This window comes from Vombatus ursinus, unplaced genomic scaffold, assembly GCF_900497805.2.
Source record: "Vombatus ursinus unplaced genomic scaffold, bare-nosed wombat genome assembly UNPS02014848.1, whole genome shotgun sequence".
Classification (NCBI taxonomy): Eukaryota; Metazoa; Chordata; class Mammalia; order Diprotodontia; family Vombatidae; genus Vombatus; species Vombatus ursinus.
Window position 1 is genome coordinate 5,690,595 of NW_020954626.1, and position 25,693 is coordinate 5,716,287.

At 35.6% G+C, this 25,693-nt stretch overlaps 1 protein-coding gene across 2 annotated transcripts in view; it reads left to right on the forward strand.

Moving 5' to 3' along the window:
- The window catches only part of UNC13C (unc-13 homolog C), a 669,423-nt gene that overhangs the window by 256,220 nt on the left and 387,510 nt on the right, over positions 1 to 25,693 (forward strand). For both annotated transcript variants that reach the window (XM_027840843.1, XM_027840842.1), the window contains 2 exons: positions 11,694 to 11,921; positions 19,883 to 20,024. In XM_027840843.1, coding sequence (XP_027696644.1) covers positions 11,694 to 11,921; positions 19,883 to 20,024 — 370 coding nt within the window. The remainder of the gene's footprint in view (positions 1 to 11,693; positions 11,922 to 19,882; positions 20,025 to 25,693) is intronic.

Consider the following 25,693-nt stretch of genomic DNA (forward strand, 5'->3'; position numbering starts at 1 on the left):
GCTAGTTCTAAGAGGAAGTGACCTGAGCTTTGCCCTAGGAAATCAAAATCTAGAGTGATGAGAGCACCATCTTGAAGGATGCTTCTTCTTCCTCAGTCACCATAATTTCAATAACACCATCCCTCCCTCACCTCTCTGGCAGTAGCCAGAACTTTTAGCATCATGGGAATCTCATCTGGATACATGAATTCTCCCCACATCCCACCTCAAATGTAATATTCCCTGCTTATGGCTTTAGATTATCATGATGTGAATTATATCGCAAAACTTGGTATAGGATGATATTTGTATCCCTATCATTTCAAATTTTCTTTAGCTACAGCTCTGTTTAATTTATTTTTATTTTCTATTATTGGATATTGAATTGAATATTTTGCTGTTGGATTAGAAGTATCCTTGCTATATTCCTATATTCATTCCTGTATCAGGATGAATTTCACCATCTCATGTTCACTTTTGCTAACAGCTGGAGAAGGTTGCTAGATGTGTGTGGACTAGAGGCTTTGCTGTTTGAGGATAAGATGAAAGAATTGGATATTTTTAGCGTAGAGAAGAGAAGACTTAAGGGTAACATGATAGCTAGTCTCAAGGATTTAAAGGACTGTCTTGCAGAGGAAAAAAAAGAAAAAATTGGACTTGTCTTATTTGTTCCTGTGTGGCTGATATAGTACAAATGGATAGAAGTTATAAATTGGTAAATTTTTATAATCTAGTATGGGGGGAAGGGAAGCCTTTCTGACATTTAAGAACTATCAAAAAGTGCAATTGCATCAAAGAATCCTGGAGGTCTTCAGGTGTTGGCTGGATGACCACTTGTCAGGCACTTTATAGAACTTGTTAAGATAAGGGGTTAGACTAGGTGAATGTGGAGTTTGCTCAAAACTCTCTGATTCGATGGTTCTGTAACATTCTACTATTCTACTCTCAGCACAATCAGTAGTGGTCTACAGAAACTAATACAAAAAGTTTCTCTTCAGAAGTATTCATTCATCTAAAGCAATATTATGTACACTTTGTTTTGTAAAAGAAGTATTTCTTGAAACATTCTGTCTACCTCATCAGAGTCTTTGTTGAGTCATTTCAGTTATGTCCAACTCATAGTAATCCTGTTTGAGGTTTTGTTGGCAAATATGCTGGAGTGATTTGCCATTTCCTGCTCTAGCTCATTTTACAGATGAGAAACTGAGGAAAACAGGGTTAAGTGACTTTCCCAGAGTCACACAGTCAGTAACTGTCTGATACCAGATTTGAACTTATAAGGATAAGTCTTCCTGGTTCCAAGCCCAGTACTTTATCCACTGTGCCACCTACCTGCCCTACCAGATTCTACTTAATCCCAGATGGAAATCTTACCATATCCTTTTCTATAGTTTTCCTTTTTACCAACAATCAGTGAAAAACTACCTTTGATCCTATGACCATGCTCAAGACACACATCTATCAGACATTTACTCTGTGGTAGTCATCATTACCTAGACCCTGAATGGGTATAAAATGAAATGGATCTCATATAAGTAGATCAGCATATTCATTTCTAATTCATTTTGGCAGTGTGACAATGTGGAAAGAAAAGTGGATTTGGAATGGGGGAAGTTGAGTTTGAACGCCAGCTCTGTTACTCATGTGATGCTGGCCACTTCATTTTATCTCTGGGCCTGAGTTTACACATCTATAAAACAAAAGCATCAGACAAAATGGCCTTTAGGGTCCCTTGTTACTTGAAATCTGTGATCATACAATTTCTACATATCAAATTCTACTTTTTCATTGACTTGCATTATAATATGGCAAATGTAGTCCTATGGAAATGTTTTGGGACCTAAGAAATATGGGAAATCTTTTTTTTGTGCATAAAGGGATAATACCAATGGCAATAGTAAATTACAAACTGCCTAAGGAAATTAAGTATAATTTGTTTGTTTTTATGTTTGACACAGTTGTTGAATTTAAATGTTGTTGAACTTATTTCACATAACACCATAACATGGCACTATTACTTTTTTTTTAAGAATTCAAGAAAATCTCTGATATGGACACTATGATAACCACAATATTATATAAGTATAGACCACCATCCATAGGCATGATCTATCGAAAGGGAGGAAATATGTTTTAATACTAGTGCTCTAGAGTTAATGTTGAGCATTGCATTGGATGTGAATTCTGTTGTATTTATTGATGTATTAATTTTCATTATTAGTCTGTGCATATTGTACTAATTCTGTTTTCTAAACTATGCATCAGTTTTTTACATGTCTTCCCAATGTTTTGGAATTCCTTATATCTATCATTCTTTAAGATTTATTAATATTCAATAATACTCATATACCATAATTTGTTCATCCAATCTACAGTAGATGGGTACCTTCTTTATTTCTAGTTTTTTGGTGCTACAAAAGGTTCTGCTGATACTATTTGGCAAAAATATGACCTTTTCATCTGTCATTGACTTGCTTGGTATATAGGCCTAATAGCAGGATCATGGGGTAAAAATAGCACGAACAGTTTAGTAACATCTTTATGATTCCAAATTGTTTTCCAGAATGGTTCGGCCAATTTATAATTTTATCAGTGGCACAATTGGTTTAAAGTAAAGAAGAATTATAATTAAAACCCTGCTCTGGTATTGAGAATACAAGAGAGAGCTACCTAAGTCATCCCCTATATTCAATTCTCATTGTTTTTGACACCATTTGGGGTCCATATTGAGCTATTCTATAGTAATGTAGTACACAAAAGAAAAAATTATGGGGCAGATATAAGTATAAAGAATTGGTTGGGGCTTCAAGGTGGGTTCCAGATGCTTTCAAATGAAAGAATATTTCTAGTTCCCTAGTGTAATTACATTCCTGACCCTAGATAATATCCTTTTCTTTATTCAACCAAAATTCACTTGCCATAGCCACAAGCATTTGTTACTAGGTTTAGGAAGGGTGTAACTTGATTTTTGTCTTTCATCAAAAGACAGGAATATAATAGACCAGCCCTAAATAGGACCAACCTCATACCTCAGGTTGGAACTTGGAATGAGATGTTACACTCATAGAATATTTAGTGTTTTATAAAAGAGGGCTGCTTAGGCATAACTAGGGAAGGATATTCAGTGAGGATACGTAATTGATTTATTTGAATGCAACTTTATTGTGCCAGTGTTGGTCATGATACTTCCTAGTCTACTAGTCAGAAGACTCAGGAAGGAGCTACAGCTCCCAATATTTTTGTATTTGGGTCACCAAGAATCTATATCAGTGGTCCAAGTCTCTGAATCCGTGAATCAATTAAATAACTAGGATGGTTTCAATACTTTAATGGAAAGTACTAGACTAACTTATAATATAAAACAGGACCCAGGTACATGTTCCTTCTACCACAAGGATTTGTTGTACTTGCCCCTAAACTTTATCCTTATTTAAGAAAAATGTTTAAAATTTTATGAAGCTCTAGTTTTACTAGAAATTACTTTCACCTAACTTTTTCCCCATCTATGTTAACATGTTAATATATTTGGAGACTCAATTATAGTCTAGCTGTGGCCCATCAATGGGCTTTCATGATTCCCTTCAAAATTTAAAATAAAGAAAATAAATCATTGATTCCTTCTGGCTTCCTACTGAACTTCTTATCATAGGATAGCTCTCATCATGTACTACTTAAGGGTATGTTCTACGTTTAGGATATGGTTACCTCAGGAACTGGAATCCTAATGTAAAAATGAACTCTTTAAGGTGTGTATGTTTGCTTTGGCTAACATCTTAATTGTGTATGTTTCAAGTTATGATTTCTTAAACTTTCATGGAAACTTATAGTCCACAAAATCAATTTATGTGCATTGTTCTTGTGGATTGACGTTTTTTCTTTCCTAATAACAGGTCTTTGGGCAAGTAAAATTCTACAACCTTGTATTTATCCAATTCCAATGATATAGGCCTTACAGTTCTTCAGTCTCCTCAGTCCATTCTTTCATTCCACCTCAGTTATACCTAAGGATGTATATAAAACAAAGGACCATCCTTTGAACTCTCACCCACAAATGTTCCATCGCCATGATGAATTGTGAAGTGTTCTTGTCTGACCCTGATTTCCTTTCATTTTATCTCTCCATAGGCCTCACTTCAACTAAACCTATTCTTTGATATCCACATGACCTCCAGTCCCTCCATCCCTTATTATTCCTCCAGATCATCATCTGAGCTATGATTTCATTGACTTGCCTTTCTAATTTTGACCATTATTAACTTAGTTTAATATTACACTGTATTTCATTCTCAATTTCCTTGCCTTCTATGTGGAGGTAAATCCTTTGTGGTCATTGTCACTACAAATTTGTGTTATCATATTCCAACTGTGACCTCACTACAGGAAGGAAATCCTCTTCTACAAAATTATTCTCAGCCCACTCCTCATAATTTAAAATCTTCACTGTTGTCTTCAAGGCTCCATCAACTCCCCCTCCTCCACCCTTTCAGCTGAAATTTAACCTCTTGTTCTTCTCAAAGACAACCAATACCTACTGGAAGGTAATGTCTTGACTTGCAAATTTACTGGGAAAATAAGTGCAGTTTGCTCTGCCTTTTTTCCCCCCACAGTACATTTCAAAACCTCTTGATAGCATTTTCCATTCAACATTTCTTTATTCCAGTCTCTGATGAAGAGAAGACCCTTTTCTTCACCACTTATTTATATGACCTTATATGTGTACAAGTTGCAAATGCTGATTCCCTCAATAGAATGTAAGCTTCTCGAGGGACAGGGTTATTTCATTTTTGCTTTTGTATCCTCAGAACCTAGCATAATGCTATACAATTGCAAGGTGTTTTCTTAGGGTCAAGACCACAAACATTCAAGTGCTTACCACATGCCAGACACCAAGTCAAATAATGGGAATACAACCAACAAAAGGAAAGACAGTCTCTTCTCTTAAGGAGTCTATATTCTAATTAAGGGAGATAACACATAAAAGAAAACTGAAAAGTAGGGTAGGATTGGAGAAGTTACCTCCATCTGGGCTTGGTGGAGAAAAAAGCCAATAGTTAGGAGTGGACTTTAGCAGTGGACGTAGCTAGCCAGGGCACTTTCCTTAAAAATGAAATTCCAAGAGTAGCTGACCAGAGCAAGGGGCCACAGGAATGAAGTGATGATCCTCCAGGGTAAGAAGGCTCCAGATAAGCAGTGAACTTCCAGGATGAAAAGACCATTGTTATATGGTAAAAGAAAGTCAGAAGAGTCAAAATTAGGGCACAGAAAGAAATAAATGAGTGAACATGACTGGTGCGGTAACTTTTCTTGAAATGGAGGTTCTAGAAGGAACTTTCCCATCAGAAAAAGGAGCTACAGGAGTGGAATGATCTTCTAGCATGAGAAGTATGTAGGAGAAGAATAAAATTTCAAGGTGAGAAGCCTACTGTGAGAATGGGAGAAAACCTAATTGTCTTAGTGGAGCTCTGTGGTCCAAGTCCGGGTCCATGTTCCCATTTGCAGGGGAGAGGAGAGCAATTCCAGACAGAGTATACTATGTGGAACTGACTGCACACACCTTAGTGTCTCAGCTGCATCATCAGCACATTTTTAAAGTCTCCAAAAATGAAGACCAAAATTATGGTTGTATTTGATGACTTTAGGTCACTGAAATAAACCTAAAAAATCTGAAAAATCTAAAAAAATTATAAACACAAAGTCTGAAAACTTTAAAAATGAAAGTTTTTTTTCCAAGTTAATATAAGAATCTATTAAAAATATTTGGGGAAAGGAATTCTTGAAATAATTAGGAAAACTGCAAATCTGATATTATATTTCTCTGATTTCTGAACTATCAAGTTAATGCTATACTCAATAGAACTTAAACTAGCATGAAACACATTGAGCTATGCACTTGGTTGTTGATATCTGGGGAATGTGCTTCCCCCCAGGATTTGTGATATAGGTTCTTCCATGTGGAAACTATTGTTCCCATCTATCCCCTCAAGGTTCTATTTTGGTATGCAGAGCACCCACCTACTCCCCAGTTCCAAAAATTGCCTCTCTACTTGGATTGATCCTCTTTCTCAACTTTTTCCCGTTGGGAAAGCACCCATTGTCAGACTGTCTGTGCTGCTACCCATCCTCATACTTTCATCTGATTTTATCGAAGGTGCAAAAATAAATGTATATGGATTGATTGATTGATTATTGTTATTGAATCTCAGTTAAACTAATAAGTGTCTCTTAGATACTAAATAGACCTGGGTAAAAAAAGAGATTCAAAAAACTGTATAAAACAAGGCCCACAACCTCAAGGAACTTAGCATCTACCTTAGCATCTATGCTTGAAAGTTGAGAGGAATAAGAAGATAAGTATAGATATTCTTGGGAAAGGTTTGGTAAGTAAATTAATCTAATTTGTTGAGGTTTAGAGGCTTAGGGGTGCTGGGACCCCAAAATAGCAATATGCGTGTTCTGCCCAAATAAATTCAACCCAAGTCTTCTTTCAGCCAAAGACAAGGTTTATTAGAGATTCATCATATTGGCCAGACTCTTAAGGAATCTGAACATTTGTGACACTTGTATAGACAAGTGGGCTAAATTGAATCTGAGCCATGGGCCAGATTGAATCACAGCCCCTTAATGGAGACAAGATGGATCTTATATACAGAAAGACTGTGTGAGGGATCTAGGAGTAACCAAGTAGTTTGGGGTGACTGGAGGAGGGGTCTAGGGAGGATCTTGATGGGAATGGCCAGGAGGCTGGAGTGACTGGAGATCAAACCGTAGACCAAGAGAATGGGGTCTAAATAGGATGGGAAGCACCCAGGGGCAATAGGGAGGTAATAGACAATGAAAGTTGGGCTGGGTCAGAGGTAACAAAATTGGGAGATTGGGTATAACCACAGTGAAAGTAGCCACAATGAAAAGCCAGTTGAGAGGATTACTGGGATGATGCCCCAGGTGAACACCAAAAACTTAACAATGTGGGAAAGGGAGAAAACTCAAGGAGAGTTGAGGGGAAGCGTCTGGGTTCCCAGGTCCTGTACCCAGTCAGTTTAGCTGATATAACCAGCATAACACAGATAACACAAATGTTTCTACTTGCCATTGATCTGACTGAGCCTCAATTTCATACACCAGCTTTATGTTACTTAATGATATTTATAAAGTCCCTCAAAGTGAATTGTAAAAACTATTTCCTTTGTTTACAACCTTTGAATGTGTTGAGTTTAGGTCTTTAGATTAAGTATAGGTTCTTCTAAACTTACCCAGCATCTAGGTGCCTGAAAGATCTAGCAAATAATAGTGTTGTGGTGGTTATTGTTGTTAAGTCCTTCCAGTCGTGTCAGACTCCATGACCCCATTTGGAGTTATTTTGGCAAAGATACTGGAGTGGTTTGCCATTTCCTTCTCCAGCTCATCTTACAGTTGAGGAAACTGAGAGGTCAACAGGGTTAAGTGACTTGCCCAGTGTCACACAACTAGTAAGTGTCTGAGGCCAGATTTGGGCTCAGGAAGATGAGACTTCCTGATTCCAAGGCAAGTGCTCTATCACTGCACCACCAAACTGCACCCTTTTTTCTTTCATTAATATAACTTAGGAGATACAGACTTTCCCTAAGGACTTCTTTATCACCCTCCCCTCAAATTTTAGCATGTTGTCTCATTTTCTTTTTTTTCTTTTGCTTTTTTGGTGAGACAATCAGGGTTAAGTGACTTGTCCAGGGTCACACAGCTAGTGTCAAGTGTCTGAGGCCGGATTTGAACTCAAATTTTCTTGACTCCAAGGCAGGAGCTGTATCTACTGTGCCAATTAACTTCATTTTCATTTTTTATTACAATTATTCATTTCTCTAAATTGTCTTTTGATCTTCCCATTATTGATGCCTTAGTCATTTGTTCACATTTCCATTAACATTTTTTATTTCATTTATTGTTTGTAAAAGATGTATTTAAATTTATGCCTTTTTTCATTTATGAGTTCTTCATGTTCTAGTATATGGTCCATTTTTATAATGCACTGTACTATACTGAAAAACAAGCATAATCTTAATTTCTCATTTGGTAATCACCAAATATATTTCATATCTATTTCTGAATATTTTATTCAGATCCTTAACTTCTTTCCTAATTATCTTTCATAATATTTGCCTAAGTCTGAAAGACCTATTAAGATCCTCAACAAATATTGTCTTACTGTCTAGATCTTCTGGTAATTTAATTAGTTTTAACTTTAAGTACTTATTTTGCCATTTAATATAGTGTATGTATACACATTTATATATGTACATATATTTAATATATGTAAACATATTTATATGTGAATATATATACACCATTAACTATATGCATGTAGCTAATTTTAGTATTTTTTGACTATATGTGGCATCATTAAATATAATTTAGTTTCTTTGCCTGTCTCTTTTAACTGTGCTTCTATGTAACTTTTACCTTTTTTGGAAATGAAGATTGTTTTGCTTGCTTTACTGAACCTTGGAAGTTCCATTACTGGTTATATTATATTAGGCATTTCTCTTTGGTTTTGACCTATAGATTTTAGAATATACATCTTGATCTCTGATTCCAGTAATTCTGGATATTTTTCTTTTATGTTTCTTGGATTATAGTAGTGAGATATTTGTTGTCATTTTGTTGCATTATGTTCTTCTTGGAGTCAATTCATTCTTAGATTCTTTGAATTTCATTAATGGTACATGTACAAGCAGTTTCCTGCTTTTTGACTTGGCTCCAATATTTCTTTTTTGTGTCATTGGGATTATTCATGGTCAGAAACTTCTTTCCAAGCTATGCTGGAATCTGTGACAATTAGTGAGGGTCTTGTCTGTCCTCTTGGAATTAGCTTCGAGCTCTTCACTCAGTAGCCCCGTTAGCTACCAATCACAAGAAGCATCCAGCTCAGGACCAGAGTTGAAGTAGTAACTGGAGGGACAAGCAGAATGTTGTGTTAATAGGTTTTTGTTATTGTTGTTATTGTTGTTGTTGTTTTAATCTGATGGACATCTTTTGCTTAAAATGCTTGTTCTTTTACTATATTTGGTGAATTCCTTACTGTTTTTGAAATGGAAGTAGAGAGCACTAGATTTGACCAGAACCTTTCACTCTGCCACTTTCCTAAAGACTATTAGCTATGTAATTGCAGCAATTTAAAACCAGCATAAGATGATTATACCATACAAATGTATGCATTCTATTATTAATTTGTTAGGAATATACTTAATATTTTAGTATGCACAAGTTGTGATTGTGTGACTGTTCTAGTGCACATTAAAATGGATGACAAGGGCATTTAGCATGATGTTTCAAATTAGTTTCAATGGGATGCTTCCATTTTAAACTTTCTTTTGCTTTTTAAATGTCAGTGTAAAATTCCCAAAGGTTAAGTTAAGATAAAAAACAGGTAATCAGTTTTTTATATACTCATAATATTTATCACTTTTAGGCAGTTCTAATAATTTAATAGTTTTATTTTTTTAAAAATCTGTTCACTATAGGAAATAAATACTGTACCTATCACAATTGAAAAATTTAAATTGTATTATTTCTTAAGAAATTGTATTTCAAGAGATCAAAAAGGAAGTCAATATTTGAGTTTTTAATGCTATCCCATATAGTATGCCCAGCAAAGAGAAAGATATAATTGGGAAATAATTATAATTGAGTGAACTCATCCTTTCTTCACCATTGCCTGGTAGCATAAGAAAAGGGGATGTAAAGATGAGTGGCTCCATCTTTATTGTGTTCAGTTTGTCTTGGCTATCGCATCATCATAATTTTATGTAGCCAGAGAACCTTATGTGGCCAGATGCAGGCATTGCAATGGTAGGTTAGTACATATGTACAGCTTCTAGACAGCTAGGTTGTATAGGAGACAGTGCTGAGTCTGAAGTCAGGAAGATCTAGGTTCAAATCCAACGTCAGGGACTTTCTAGCTTATGTGACCCTGGGCAAGTCATTTAACCTCTGTTTGCCTCACTTTTCTCAACTGTAAAATGGGGATGATAACTGCACCTGCCTCACATGGTTGTTGTGAGGAACACAGGAGATAATATTTGTGAAGTGCTTAGCAGAGTGCCTGGTACACAATAGGTGTTATATAGATACTTATTCCCTTTACTCCCTTTTGTATATCAAAGACAGAAGACCAATGAAAGTAAAACCCATGATCCTATAATGCAGGACAGAACAGGGAACTGATTGAACTTGAGTTGAACTTGAGAATTTCTCAGTCTGTAGATGATATGCTTCAGAGGAAGAATATGTGAGAAATGAATTTGAGAGGATCATGGCCAGAAAATATAAAACTATCAAAATATACAGGTTTTTTTTTTTTTTTGCTTTTTGGTGAGGCAATTGGGGTTAAGTGACTTGCCCATGGTCACACAACTAGTAAGCGTTAAATGTCTGAGGTTGTATTTGAACTCGGGTCTTCCTGACTCAAAGGCCAGAGCTCTATTCACTGTGCCACCTAACTGTCCCCAAAATGTGCAGGATTTTGAGGAATGCTGCTTGACCACATCAAAAGCATTCAAGGGAATGATCATATATTTTTAAACTAGAAGGGAGTCCAATTCTCTCATTTTTCAGAATTAAAAAAAATTGAGGCTCAGATAGATTAAGTACCTCAATTCAAAGTTGATAATTCAATGAAAAACATTTGTTAAGCACTTCTGTATGCCAGCAACTGTGTTGGCAATTAAAAAGACAAACCTTACTCTCAAGGATTCTTACATTCTATTAGGGAAGGCACGTAAATAAGTCCATATAGAATATATATAAAACAAATACAATAAAAATAAAATTCAAGGAGTCAGGGACCTTGTGAAAAATCTGGTGCTTACACTGAATCTTAGAGAAAGTGAAGAATTCTGTGTTCTAAGGCCAGTTAGTTATGCTTTCAGGCTTCCTGAATCCCAGGCTATTCTTCTTTGCATTGCCATCATGTTGCCTGCTCATTTTTCTGTATGTCAGTGTCTCTGTTATTTCAGTGGTATGCATATTCCTTCTCTGGGGACCGATAGAAACCTACTTATGCCATCCTACCCAGTGTATCTCTTATCCATATTCTTCTATAAATGCTCCATAAGTATCTACCCAATGACCTAGCTGCCTTCCTTGAAATTTCTCAATATCAAGTATTGAATGGATACAAATATAGCACATGAACTATTGTCAGCTAGTTATCCCTCATTTTTACTACGTGACTGATGTTCCGGTCATAAATCTCAATCAGTCAGCAAACATTTATTAAGTACCTTCTACGAAGCAGACGTTATGCTAAGCACTGAGGATACAAAGAAAGGTACAAGACCCTGTCCCTGCTCTTGAGGAGCTTATAACATCTCTCAAATGATATCATTGACATTGTTACAATATTCCTTATGCCTCTTCATAATAGGGTAATCTTATTTATCCACCTGTTGACTTCTGTTGACTTCTACCAACAATCCAATCGAATAAACATTTATTAAGTGTTTCTTGTGTGCTAAGCAGTGTGGATACAATTAATAAAAAGACGGTCCATCCCCTCAAAGAGCTTATGGGTGGTGGGAGGCAACAAAGAACCAGGAAGCGGGGGAATAAGGCACCAGGGGGTGCCTGATTCAAGGGCATCATGTTTGATGGAGTTGAAACCAGGCAGAGAAACAGATGTAAAGTGGACATACAACCATCAAAAAATGAGTATACCGATAATGCTCAACGTTTTATCCTAGGAGCTGCAGAGAAGAGTTCTAAGCATGGTGCTGAAGATAAGACTCAGACGATCATTACAGCCATGAAGGAACGGATGAAAATAAGAGAGAGAAATAGACCAGAGGTATTTGAAGTGATTCAGGAAATGTTCCAAGTTTCCAAAGAAGACTTTGCACAATATACAAAGGCTGCCAAACAGAGTGTATTGGATGGGACATCTAAGTGGTCAGCAAAAATAACCATCACAGGTGAGACAATCCAATAAAATATATCTCATTTTGAATTTGAATCTGGGAAGGCTGGAGTCAAATCCTGTCTCAAAAACTTACTGGATGTGTGACTTAACCTCTGTCAGCCTCAGGTTTTCTCATCTGTAAAATAGATACAATAAAAACACACATATTTTAAGTTGTGAGATCCAAATGAGATATATGTAAAGTATTTTGCAAGCTTTATAAATGCTATGTAAGTGTTAGTTCATTATTATTACTATTTCATAATGAGATTTTTATCCCAAACCTTGGGAATTATAGCAAAAAGCAAATAGATTATGGTAGAAAAAATTATAGCAAATAACTAATAACAATAAAGATAACAAGAATAAGGGAGAAAATTTTGCTGCTGTTCTCTCCATTGGTTAGAGAATATCTGGAGTAGTGTGATCACTTCTGGGTACTATGTTAGAGAAAGGATAATTACAAGTTAGTGAGTGACAGTGTCAGAGGAGAGAAGGGGCGACGTTGCAGAGATATTGCAAAGGTAAAATTGACAGGCCTTGGCAACAGGTGGGATATGGAGGTGAGAGATAGTGAGTAATCCAGGATAGCTCTAGGGCTGTGAGCCTCAGATACTTAGAGGATTGGGGTTGCCCTCTACTATAATAGGAAATGTAGGAAGGGGGAGGGTTTTAGAGGAAAGATGATAAGTTCTGACATTTTGTCATTCTGAAATGCAATGGTTTTAAAATTAGAACCTGAAATATATGTGGTTATCATAATACATCAGACAGCTTTCTGTTGGTTGTTATCAAATGCCATTATCAACTTCCAAAACAAACCATACGTAAAGAAAAGAAAGTTATTTTTTCTAGCCTAAAGATATTCTATTTCTGAGTTGAGATGATTAGATTTTTTTTTTTCTTTTTTACCTACTCTGAGCACCAGATAAATTGTAAAAGATGCCACTTTTTTTGTGTGTGCCATTGCTTAATTGTAAAAATAACTGATATTTTCCATGGTTTTCCTAATAAAACAAAGATCACCTCCAATTAGCACTTGAACATAGAACTTCAAGATTCTCTGTTTTTACTTCTTGAGTCTGATATTTAGAATCTTCTTATGCCACTAAGAGCAACTGATGTTGCATCTTGAAAACTCTATTCAAGGTTCTTGAATCACCTGTGTTGACTTTACAGAGTAGAAAATGACATGAAGATTTTGTTCTTACCTGGTTAATTTGATCAAAGACAGCAAAATCATCTAATTCATAGATATAGGAGAATCACAAGAGTTAGGGCTAGAAAGAGACTTTAGTGACTACTGGACCTCTCATTTTACATATAATAAAAATTAACTCAGAGAAATTAAATTATTTGCAATGTCACATAGATAGTTTAGGTACAGAGTGGGAGGTTGAATGCAGATCCTTTAATTCCATTTCCAGTGTACTGTCCACCAACAAATTCACTTTAATTCACTGCCTTATTAATAAAAACTTAAATGGATCTGTGATCTCATCAATCATGTTCCCTGCAATGATAGATCCAGGCCTGATCATTTTGTAGTTACTTTTATCCATGTCTTCCCATAGTTTTGGTCAAGAAGTCCACCCAGAGTGCTGGGGAAGTACTTTGTTGAGTTTTCCTGATACAAGGATGCAAATGGAGCATGTACTCTGGTCATTAAACATCCCATCACTTTTTATCATCGTGGAGTTTTTTTTTTGCTGATATTTTTTACTCTAGTTCTTTGTAATTCCTTATTTGTTATGTAGGGGCATCTAGGTTGCACAGTGAATAGAGCACTGGGTTTGGAATCAGAAAGATTCATTTTCATTTTAAGTTTAAATATGGCCTCAGACACTAGCTGTGTGACCTTGGGCAAGTCACTTAACCCTGTTTGCCTCAGTTACCTCATCTGTATAATGATCTGGAGAAGGAAATGGCAAATCAGTCCAGTATCTTTGCCAAGAAAACCCTAAATGGGGTGACAAAGAGTTGGGCACAGCTAAAAACAGCTCCACATTTGTTAGGTATTATACTTTGCTAATATCCACCACTCACCTTTAAATTGCCTTCTGAGTGATTCTCAGGTTTAATTTTTTTATATTAATTAATTTATTTTTAGTTTTCAACAATCACTTCCATAAGCTTTTGAATTTTTAAGTTTTTCTCCCCCTCCCTCCCCACCATCCTCCCCAAGATGGCATGCAATCTGATATAGGCTCTACATATACATTCATATTAAACATATTCTCACATTAGTCATGTTGTAAGGAGGAATTAGAACAAATAGGAGGAACTACAAGAAAGAGGAAACAAAACATAATAGAAGAAAGAAAAAGAGCAAATAGTATGCTTCGATCTGCATTCAAACTCCATAGTTCTTTCTCTGGATGTGGATAGCATTTTCCATCATGAGACTTTCCTAGATGTCTTAGATCTGGCTTAATTTTTTTTAGACACATTAGTAGTCCATAACTTTGTACCTAGAACACCAATAAATATTGATATGACAAAGTTGGGTCTTAAGTTTCTGAAAGAAGTTTAGGGGCATTAATGGAAATTTGCAATTTCCCAAAGGCAATCCAATCTTCTGTCTTCCTCCTGTTTAATTCTAGGCCCCAACTTATTGTCATTTGTACTCTTGGCGCAAGATATATGTACTGAGAGATGATTCCCATAGGTCAGACTATTTAACAATATTCCATAATCTGGGCAATAGAAATTCTTCATCCTTGTGATAGTTTTCATATGTAGATGGTTAGACCAAAATCTTTTGAGTGTTTACAAATCTTATGCAGGAGTCTCTGCAAGATTCTCAGACTTGATGCAACAAACACACTGTCACCCATGTACAGGAGCATTGGGAGGGATCCACAGCTGTAGAGAAACTCTTTTCAGCATGGATTCTGTACTGGGTAAATACTGTGACAATGGCAGATATCATTAGAGAAATACGGCTCTTCTTTTTGAATGCCTTTCCTTATATTGTCATCAATGTTACTTCTGTTTTTATATCTTACAAAGACTCTTGTGCAAGTTTGATATATTTAGACATGTTGTTAAAAGAAAGCCTTTAATGTGCTTCTCCAAAAATAATGCCATTTTTATATCACCAACACACAATAAGCTCAGCAGAATCTTGTATTCTCTATATCTTTCTGTCTATCGCATAATGTCAAAGATAGGATCTATTGTGCCAGGGGAGCTTAGGTGGTGTAGTGAATAGAGAGCATTGGTCTTGGAATCAGAAAGATATCTTTATGAGTTCAAATCTAGCCTCCGACACTTACTAGCTGTATGAATCTGGACAAGTCACTTAACCCTGTTTGTCTCGGTTTCCTCATCTATAAAATGAACTGGAGAAGGAAATGGCAAACCACTCCAGTATCTTTGCCAAGAAAACCCCAAATGGGGTCATGAAGAGTCAGACATGACTGAGACAACTGAAAGACAACAACAAATGAACTGCTGTGAAAAATCATCTCTGAAAATCTGCCTGTTTCCTATTAATATACATTTTTTGGTATCGGGAACTTATTGCAATGCCTAAAGATGACATTGTTTTAATTGCTTGCCACATTTTCTCTCATTTTTATTCTTTTCTTTGTATTAATTTTTATTTTTGAGCCACCAAGTCAGTAGTCTGACTGTACATAGCTGATTCTGGAATGATTCCTATATCATAATGAGTCATTTCCTATCTACTAAAATACAATTAATTTCATTTTTGGTGATTTTATTCAATACTCTCTGAATGTCCTATACCTTCCAACTCTCCTCTTGATGGAAGTATTTGTCATGTACCTTATAGCCACAAGGCATATTGTAGTCTACAAATCTTTGGCCTCTCTCATTACTTATTTCTGATCCATATTTTTCTGCTTCTTTTACAAATTCCTTATTTTTCTTCTTTTTGTAGAAGTCACTGAAGATCAAGGATTTTCCAAAGTTCTTAGAAGTTGTTGTTTTTTTTTAATCTCTTAATCTTCTGCAACACATGCCCTTATGTAGGCAGCAGTTATTTTCATGGTGGTCTTTTTGCAAGTACTTAAGAACATTGTGATAGACCAGAAGTCCCATAGAACATTTCTTGTTACCACTAGGCACAGGGCCAAACCAGCCCTAACAATTCCTCTGTTGGCTTTTTCAAGGAAAACCTGTGAGCCATCCTTCCACTTTGCTACAATGTATTCTGATTTTGCTTATAGATTAGCAAGATTAATAAGATTTAGCCTATTTAAAAAAGTGAGGGAGGGAGTCTTTGGAGATTATGTTAAAGAATTTTTCTATACAGACATCTGTAGAGGTAGAGATGACATAAGCATGTATAGGTGATGCACAACAAAAGGTTAATATCAAGTCTTGTCAGAAGAGCTTTAGTATAAATGAAAACATCCACAACCACCCACTTGAGATATGCATTAACCTTTGAGTTCATGAGTTTATCTTGACTGAGTAAACTAAACTAGCTCAAGGGAAAAGAGGTTATTATATTATGGTATATTCTGAATATTAAACAGCCCCTTCAGGTTAATGTTATATATTAACCTGTTGATCATTAGTTATTGTAATATACATGTTATTAAAAATTTCATTGAACTAATAAACATTGGATCAAAGTTAGAACCTGGAGATAGCTTTTGCTTCTTTTATACGTGTGAGGGAAAAAAAAAAAAACCCGATTTCTTATTTAAAATACTGCTCTATAAATTTCTTTTTTTTTCTTTTTTTTCTTTTTTTTTCTTTCTTCTTTTTTTTTTTTGGCTAGGCAATGGGGTTAAGTGACTTGCCCAGGGTCACACGGCTAGTAAGTGTTACGTGTCTGAGGCCAGATTTGAACTCAGGTCCTCTTGAATCCAGGTATAAATTTCTTGAATTAGGTTTAATTTACTGTTTATTATTGCCATCACATTGGAAGGAGTAGAAAGCCATGGATTTTCATAGAAAATAATGATAATAGTAATGATAACATTAATTATTATTATTTCTATTATAATAATAGCTAATCTTTATATATCAGTTTCAGCTTTGCAAAGTGCTTTGCATATATTATATCTGTAGACCTCATAATGAACCTGTGAAATAGTAACTACAGGTCATAAAACCCCTAAAATTATGCTTGATGGAAAGATTGAAAATATTTAGGTGACAAGGCCTAGGTTAATGAGGACTTCATGGGTGTTATGTTGATCTTGAGTATCTGTTAGTGCTTCATTGGTAGCTAGATAACTAGATAACTAGAACTAACTTTTTCTCCTTACCAAGGCTATAAGTTATAAATGAACTTCATTAGCCATCTGAAATTTACTCCTAAATCTAATTAAAGATAGACAGCTGTTCTTAAGTGCCATTCCTCCCTGAAAAGGAAGAATTATAAATTGTTTTGAATTTGCAGCAAAATTAGAAATTTGCTTACTATTTTTGTGCCAAAGGTAAATATATGTATATGTGTATATATATACAGACATGAAAACATATATATATAATATCTTACATATATACATATACATGTATATGCATACATGTGGACATATGGATATGTGTGTATTATGTATATGTTTTCATGTCTGTATATACACATACACACATGAAAACAAATGTACTAAGATTAGTATATATGTATTTATGTTTATTTGTATACATATAAAGAAATACATACACATTATATATATGTTCATGTATATATGCACATGCGCATATGCACATTTGGCTAAAATAAATTTATATTTATATGTGTATATGTATATATAGATACACCTATGTATATATATATATATATTCAAGTCTTGACAATCATGGGAGGAGCCCATGTGGTACAAAGGAAAGAACATTTGAGTTTGGAGTCACACCATGTGGGTTCGCCTCCTGGCTATGACATTTAGTACCTATAGTAGAACTTGGGCAAGTGTCTTAATCTCTCTAGAATTCTAATCAATGTCATTACTAGTGGTGCCTTAAAACACTGGTTAGTGAAGCTTCTCTCCTACCTCTTGGCAGAAAGGTGGTGGATTCCAGATCTACAATGAAGCATACAATTCCAGATATGGCCGATGTCTTGATTTTTGGTGGGTAACTAGTTGGCAAAGTGGATAGAATGCTTAGGCCTGGAATCAGGAAGACTCTTCTTCCTTAGTTCAAATCTGCCCTCAGATACTTATTAGCTGCGTAACCCTGGGCAAGTCACTTAACTCTAATTGCCTCAGTTTTCTTATCTATAAAATGATATGGAGAAGGAAATGGCAAACCACTCCAGTATCTCTGCCAAGAAAACTCCAAACGGGCTCATGAAGAGTTAGACATGACTGAAAAGGGCTGAGCACATTGTTTGTTTGACTGTATACTTATTTATTAGGACAGGTTTTTTTTTTTTTTTTGAGGCGGGGGGAAGAATGATCATTGGGAAGGGACAGAATTTGTAATTAAAAAAAAGAATACCAACATATTAAAAAAAAAAAACCTCTAGACCTCAGTTTTCTCATTTGTAAACAACAACAACAAAAAAGAGAAGGCGGGACTGCATGCCCTCTATCCTGGGTCTAAATCTAAATACTGTAGACATGGCAAGGATTGAGTATATCTTCAGATGCAAAGACCAAAAATAGTAATATACATCATAAATAGTATTTCAATCATTGCCATTTATTTCCCAAAGACTACACTGTGCACATTAATTCAGCTGAATTTTAAAATATTAAACAAAGCTATGCACAGATCACTGTACCAGGCATAGAAGATATGAATATTAAATTTTATAGCTCATTATTAATTAAAAGAAGGTGACACCTGCATAGATAACTTCACATGCAAGATAGTATCTGAAAAGTTTGTGAGACAGATGAAAACTAAATGCTTTGTCAGATCCAGGCAGTAAAAGGTCATTACTGACATAGATTGAGGGGAGGATGATGTGGAATCAGGGAACGTTTCATGGAAGAAATGTAATTTGAATTAAACTTTTAAAGATAGGAATTAATAGGTGAAGAGGAGGAGGGAGAACATAGAAGCTAGTGAATTTAGATCTGAATGAGACCTTAGAGATGATCTAGTCCGGTCCCTTCATTCTGTAGGGGAAAAATTTGGCCTTGGGAAGTAAAGTGACTTGCATTAGGTCATAGAAATATTAAATATCAGAAGCAGGATATCAATCTAATTCTGTCTCGAATCCAGTGTTCTTTCCAGTACTTGGCTATGGCCATGGCCATAGAGGATAGCATATGCAAATTCTGGAGGAAGAAAAGTACAAGCTTAGGAGACAATGAATAACCTTACATAACTCTGACATACAGGCAGGGAAATAGGATATAAATTTGGTTACAAGTGGTCACATTGGGTTGTGTAGGACTTGCAAAGGAGTTTGACTTTGGGTTATGAGATTGGGTATCAGTGAATAATTTTAAGTTGAGTGATATGATTAGATCTGTACTTAAGATCAGTTTGAGAGGATTGTAGAGGAAAAATTGGAATGGAAAGAAAAAGTAAAACAAGAGTAATTGGGAGTTCATTCAGCACATTCGGGAGGTAATAAGGGCTTGTATTATGGTGGTAATAGTGGGAAAAGAGAGGAAGGGATGGACAGTGAGACACACAAAGGGGAATTTGGTAAACCACCTGGATGTGGGAGGTGAGGGAAAGGGAAAAGTCAGAAACAATGTTGTTTCCAACATAGGAGACTAAGTAAATAGTGACGACACTGACAAAAATAGTAAAACCAGAAAGAGAAATGCGTTTAGGGAACTTGCGGTGTTTGAAGAAACAGTGGAACATCCTTCAGACAGATGAAGCAATACAATGTTCTAGGGTAAGCAATATTACTTAGAAATAAAATAAAGGAATATAATGGGGTAACTAAATCTAGTTAAATACCCATTTTTACAAACGTCCATGTGCCTATACTCTTCTCTTCTACCAACCATTGGGATACCGTGTGTTGTCATAACCCTATGAATTTCTTAACAGTAAAAGCCCTTTCTTTTGGTTTTATTTCAGTGGTTTCTGCCCAAGGCTTACAGGCTAAGGACAAAACAGGATCAAGTGATCCATATGTTACAGTTCAAGTTGGAAAGAACAAGAGAAGAACCAAAACTATTTTTGGAAACTTAAATCCAGTCTGGGATGAAAAGTTTTATTTGTGAGTATGCAGTGTATAACAAAATGATTTTGGAGAGCACAAATAAGTCAAATACACAAGAAAAAAAATTCATTTTTCTTTCAGAAAGTACTTAGTAAAATTAGTAATAGGAACATATTTTGTTGTTCTTCTGTTATAAAATTGTTAGTCATGATAAGCAAATAATTTCTTTAAAAAGTGTGATATGATAATGGAAACATTTTATAAGGAAGTTATGTAGTCCAAAATTTGGATAACCCTGCAAGGTATGTAAATCAACTGGACCAAAGTAAAATAATTAAATGAATTGATATATACAATCAGCCTTAAAATTTTTTAATATGTGATATTTTCTCCTTTTGCTATAATTACATGCTTTACATATGGCATAGAGTTTACAAGGTTTTGACAAACCGTTTAATTCTTCATCATGAAACCACATATCATATTGGTTGTTTTGTATATTTCTGAACTGTCCATATTTCTAAATCTAGCCTATATCTGTATAGCCTATCAGAACTCTGAGGGCATTGAAAAGTGTTTTTCTTCTGCCCTTAGCTGAGAGTCCTTACCTTTTTGTGGCACGTTGCAGTGTTATGCTAAGGAATTTAGCAGTCATCTGAGAGTTAGAACATGGTGCTGGTGTCATTGAGTCTTTGATTCTCACTGACTATTCTCACTTTTCTAGTTTTTACTCACATTCCTGGCTAAGAAAAGATGTCAAGTTTTTATACTGGGGGGGGCACAAAAAACCTAGTAATTGAAAGAGGAAAGTGGTTATAGAGGAAGAGGGAGGGAGGGAGACAGAGAGAGACAGAGACAGAGACAGAGATGGAGACAGAGATGGAGAGAGAGAACTGCACTTGTCCCCAGTGGCAGCACCTTGAACAAGGTTTAACCCTTTTCCTCCCTATTTTCACTCCCATTGTTATTAATTTAGAACACTTTACCTCCTCTCCTTCCTGCCATAAAATTGCCAGAATCCACTGTGATCCAGAGATAGGAACTACATCAGTACTTAAATATATTAATCAGAGTTCATCCCCTTGGTGGGATCAAGACTTCTACAACTACAGAAAGCTAAGAAAAGTCCTCCAAACATTTTTAGGGGTGAATATTTAGCAATCTGATAAAAAGGTGCAGATCTTAAAGACTTCTTTTGACAGTGGTTTGTGGTATAGTCTTGAATTTAAAAAGTGATTTTCATCAGTTTTTTAGTACTCCTGTCCTTGACAAGGACCCCATGACAATCATTTTTTTTCTTCCTCATAGAAATGATTATTAGTTTGTTTTTTTTCCTGATTCTCATTGTTTTTCAGATTTCAAGAAGCATATGACCCAGCTGCTAGGATCCTCTGAATGACTTTGTTTGCTTTATTAAGCCTAATTGGGCTGCTTTTTTTTTTTTTTTTTGGCAATAGTTTCTCAGTTCTTGGTGTTGGTTTCTCACTTCACTTTGTGTTTTGATGTGACTGATCCTATTTCACTGTGGTCTTGAATGTTCCTTGAAACATTTGGCTTCCCTCCCCCAACATCTTCTGCAATATCTCTAACAACAATTGAAATGGCTTTTTAAAAGCTGTAATCTTACTTTTCCTTGGACTAATATCCATTCTTAAAAACCACAGAATTAAAAACACAGTTTAAAAAAGAAAGGGCAGCAGAATGTGTTTATGGGAAACAATCCAGCACTCCACTGACAGAGAAGTACATAAAGATGAGGAAATTGGATAAATCTGGTTTAGCTGGTCAAAGTCAGAGGTAGTGATTCAGCTTACAATCATCAGAGGAACTTCCTCTTCCCCTTGCTCTCTCCCTCCCTCTCTCCTTCTTTCTTTCCCTCTTCTTCTTCTCCTTGCTCTCCTTTACCCTCTCCTTCTTCTTTTCCCTTCTCCCTCTCCCTCTCCCACATTGGAAGTATGCCACTGTGCAGCATTTGCATAAAAGTGATGGACACAGAAGAATTTGTGCCTGAAGAGAATGAAAGGTACCTCAGGAAGTCAGCTAGTTCATTACTTCAGGCTGAACCACACTTGCACCAGCATAGACTGACGAGGTGTCTTGAATGTTTTTAATCATCTCTGAGAAGAGATTGTTTAGTTTCTCTGTAACCTATTAAATTTGTGGCAGCTTTTTGTTATGGAATTCTTTCTTAAATATAACTCATCTTGTAACATTCCTATAGCCAGCAGCTGGAATAATTTTTTTTTCAAGTGCCCTTTACCCTGTTCCTTTGTTCAAAAGAATATAAAATGACTATCAGTAACATATTAGGAAAGCAAAAAAGGAAAATGTTCATCACAGATTTCAGACTCTTCCTTTTCTAACAGAAAAACTGTTTCTCCCTTTTCTAGACTCATTAGATATGGTTCATAGCCTTCACATGAGCCTAGATGACCTGTTTACTCTCTCCTGCATGCATCTCACTTTCTCTTTCCTATGCACATATCCCCCACACCCACTATTTACCCCCAGAGATTACTCTTGTCTCTTTCATGAAGCTACCCATGACTACTATTATAGTCATTGCAACTGTCCTTTAGCATTCATGGATGCTACACATATTTTTCTTTCATGATTCTCAGTTGTTTATCTGATCTTGTCTTTTTGCTACACATTTCTGAAAACTTTTTTTCTTTGTTTCTTTGTTTTGTTGCTTCCATTGTGTTGTGAGTAGTTGAAGGGTGTGTATTGTCTCCTGTTATCTTTTTTTCTTTGCTCTTAAGTAAATATTGTTGACTCTTGTAGCTGTATTGACAATTCTTTGTGACTCGCAGAACTTTACCTGTATTCCGCATGATGATAAAGTACTAAATACCCAGGAAAATGGCACTTCATCTTCCAACACCTGGAAGAAAGCTTCATTTTGGAAGTATGGACCTATGTGGAAGTAGTATAGTCTGAATTGGGTTCCCCTTGTATGTGTAGATGTATAATGAACATTTGTCTTGTTGAAGTCAGGCTTAATCTCTGATAAGGAATGGTGTAGAAGAACAGTGAAAATCTAATAGGGATGAAAAAGCCCGCACTGATCTTCTTTAGGGTTTATCCAAACTCCTACAATTAAGACTGAACTCAGTTTTACTATATAGGGTTAGGCTAAACCAGAGCTATAATTTGGCAGAACAACAAGGGTCATTTTTCCTAGTGCCTGATATCTGGGAGGATGCTTTCTCTTCCTCGTCATCCTGCCACTCTCCTTCTCATTCCTTATGCTTCCCCTAGGCTAAAGAATTGCTATTTACAGCTCTGCCCTAGACTAGGTATGAAAAAGACACAGGTGAGGCAATACTAGAATTTACTAGATTAATTCCACTCTGGTGAATTGGAAAGTATGTTATAAATCACTCCTTTGAGTTAGACAGGAAAATGAAATTAAATAAGATTGCCAAAGCATCTGAGTTAGAAAATGGAAGAGTTTTTATTTAGTCCAAAATCTTGGCTTCAACACTTAATCCCACCCCCATCCTCCAGAAGAAGTTCACTGGAATACATATTGAAAATATGAATAATTTGTATTTGTATATCTTGGTTAAGATGGATGCCACTGTGTTTAGTTTTATTTTTAATAAAGCATTCCAAATTATATTGACATTAACAATGTACCCATTTCCTGCACATTTCAGTGGCATTCTTTATATAGTTCAATGAAGCAACAGGAATTCCAATTTAAATCAGTGGTACCCTGTCAACCATGTAGAATCCTGTAGATAAAACAAATATGCAAGACAAAATGTCTGTGGTGCAAAATGCTAATGTATCAGTTGGTTTTCTTTATGGAAATCATCCAGAGAGTTATTAAAATCATACACTTATTTTTGTAATTTATATTTCCATTATATTTTTATTATGACTAATGACTCTGAGTTGTAAGAAAAGTTTGAGAGAGAATTATTTCACTGATTGCTCTAGCAATATGATGTGGTTGGAGAGAACCCATGAAGAGAGTGATAAGCTTAAAGCCAGGGAAACCTGAGTTCAAGATCACACCTGTAACTCTTATAACCCTGGACAAAACATCTAACAACTCTGTGTGTTTAACTGCTTAGGACTTCTTATTAAGTCAGAGTCAATTCGAAGTTAATACAGAGAGTTTTTATGTCAGGATTTCACCTCTAAATAAGTCACATATCCTTTGCATATTTGCATCTTTGTCCAACTAGTATATTTCCAAAGGATGCCATTATTATCTCTTAACTCAGTTAACTTTTGTCAGATCTTTTTGTGAATTTTAGGTCTTTGTCCTGATCACAAAAATTTAAATTAGTTTCAGAACTGATCTATTGAATGCAGATGTCCATTTTACTTATAAAATGACATGGGTTATTGTAAATTTATCTCTCTCATTCCAAGGAGTTTCTTCTTTAATCAGAGGAAATTAATTCATATTGACTTATTTTAAAATATATTTTTTCAAATATGCACATGTTACTGGCAACCTATTCCAGTCCTAAAACAACCACTAATCTAGAAGTCCTGTCCTGGGTTATCAGGTCTGTGCTCAGGCTTCCAGGCTGATCCAGGCAAGATAAACCTGAACTCTCCTCCCATGTGATTCACCATCATCCATGATAAACTGTGGACTAAACACAGTAATAATATTTTGATCATGTCAAAAATATCACATGATATATTGGGGATATGTAACTGTGAAGTACTATTGAAATGCTAAGTTATAATTGGGCTAGGGTAGAAGCAAATAAGAATAGAAATGGCAACATGGCCTTTGAAAAGGCTTTGGCCATCCTTTGTCTTTGTAAAAACTTTGGGTAAAGTCAACCTTTGCCTTTGCAAAAGCTCTATTTGTATGCATGTCACAGTGGATAATAAAGCTAATCAGATGGAGAGGTCATATAAATAGTCTTTGAAATTTACATTTAAAGTTTGAGTTGAAGTTTCACCTTGTGCAGATGAAATACCAATACCTTTTCATAGATTAAGTAAAATATTCAATGGCATGTTATGTCTGTATCTTAGCAATAGTAAAGAAAAGTGGCATGATTTCTTCTAAAATTAGCTCTTGCTCTGTATTCTCTCTGTTTCTAATCATTAAGCCATGTAGGCCATCCCTGATTCTACAGTGCATAATTCATTTCCAATCAAAGTTAGTTACAATGTTAGAATATAAACAATCTATTAAATATTCATCAGATTTGCCATCATTCTGGAGACTCCCTTGTAAGTGTTTCAAATGCTTATGACATGTTTCTTAATTTGCTGCTAAAGATACAAGGAATTTTGCATTTGTCTCTTAGTGAGAAAAGATCTGTATCTGTGTTGTTCTTTGAAATGGATAATGGTAATTTTGTAGTCTTGGTAGGAAGGGAAATTTTAATCAGCTCAGTTATCACAGCCAGAAGATGAGAGAGTTGGCCAGTGGAGCTTGGTGGATGATCTGTATGTGAAATGGTGATCCTTGTTGGCCATTCAGGGCTCCAAGGACGGCCTATAATTACAATACAGAATCCATATTGCTATTGTGTAGTTTCTTCTCTGTTTTTCTCCCTTAGTCCTTGGCAAATAAAGAACTCTGTTGCAGAGTTCATATCAAATACTGTGATTTTGCTTACCTCACAATGCCTTCAAGACTAAGATTAAAATGGCAATGTAGAGGAAATCAAAGATTTAAAATCAATTAAATCCTAGATTGAGAGGAAACGTAATATAGTGCAGAGAGAGGTGGACTTAGA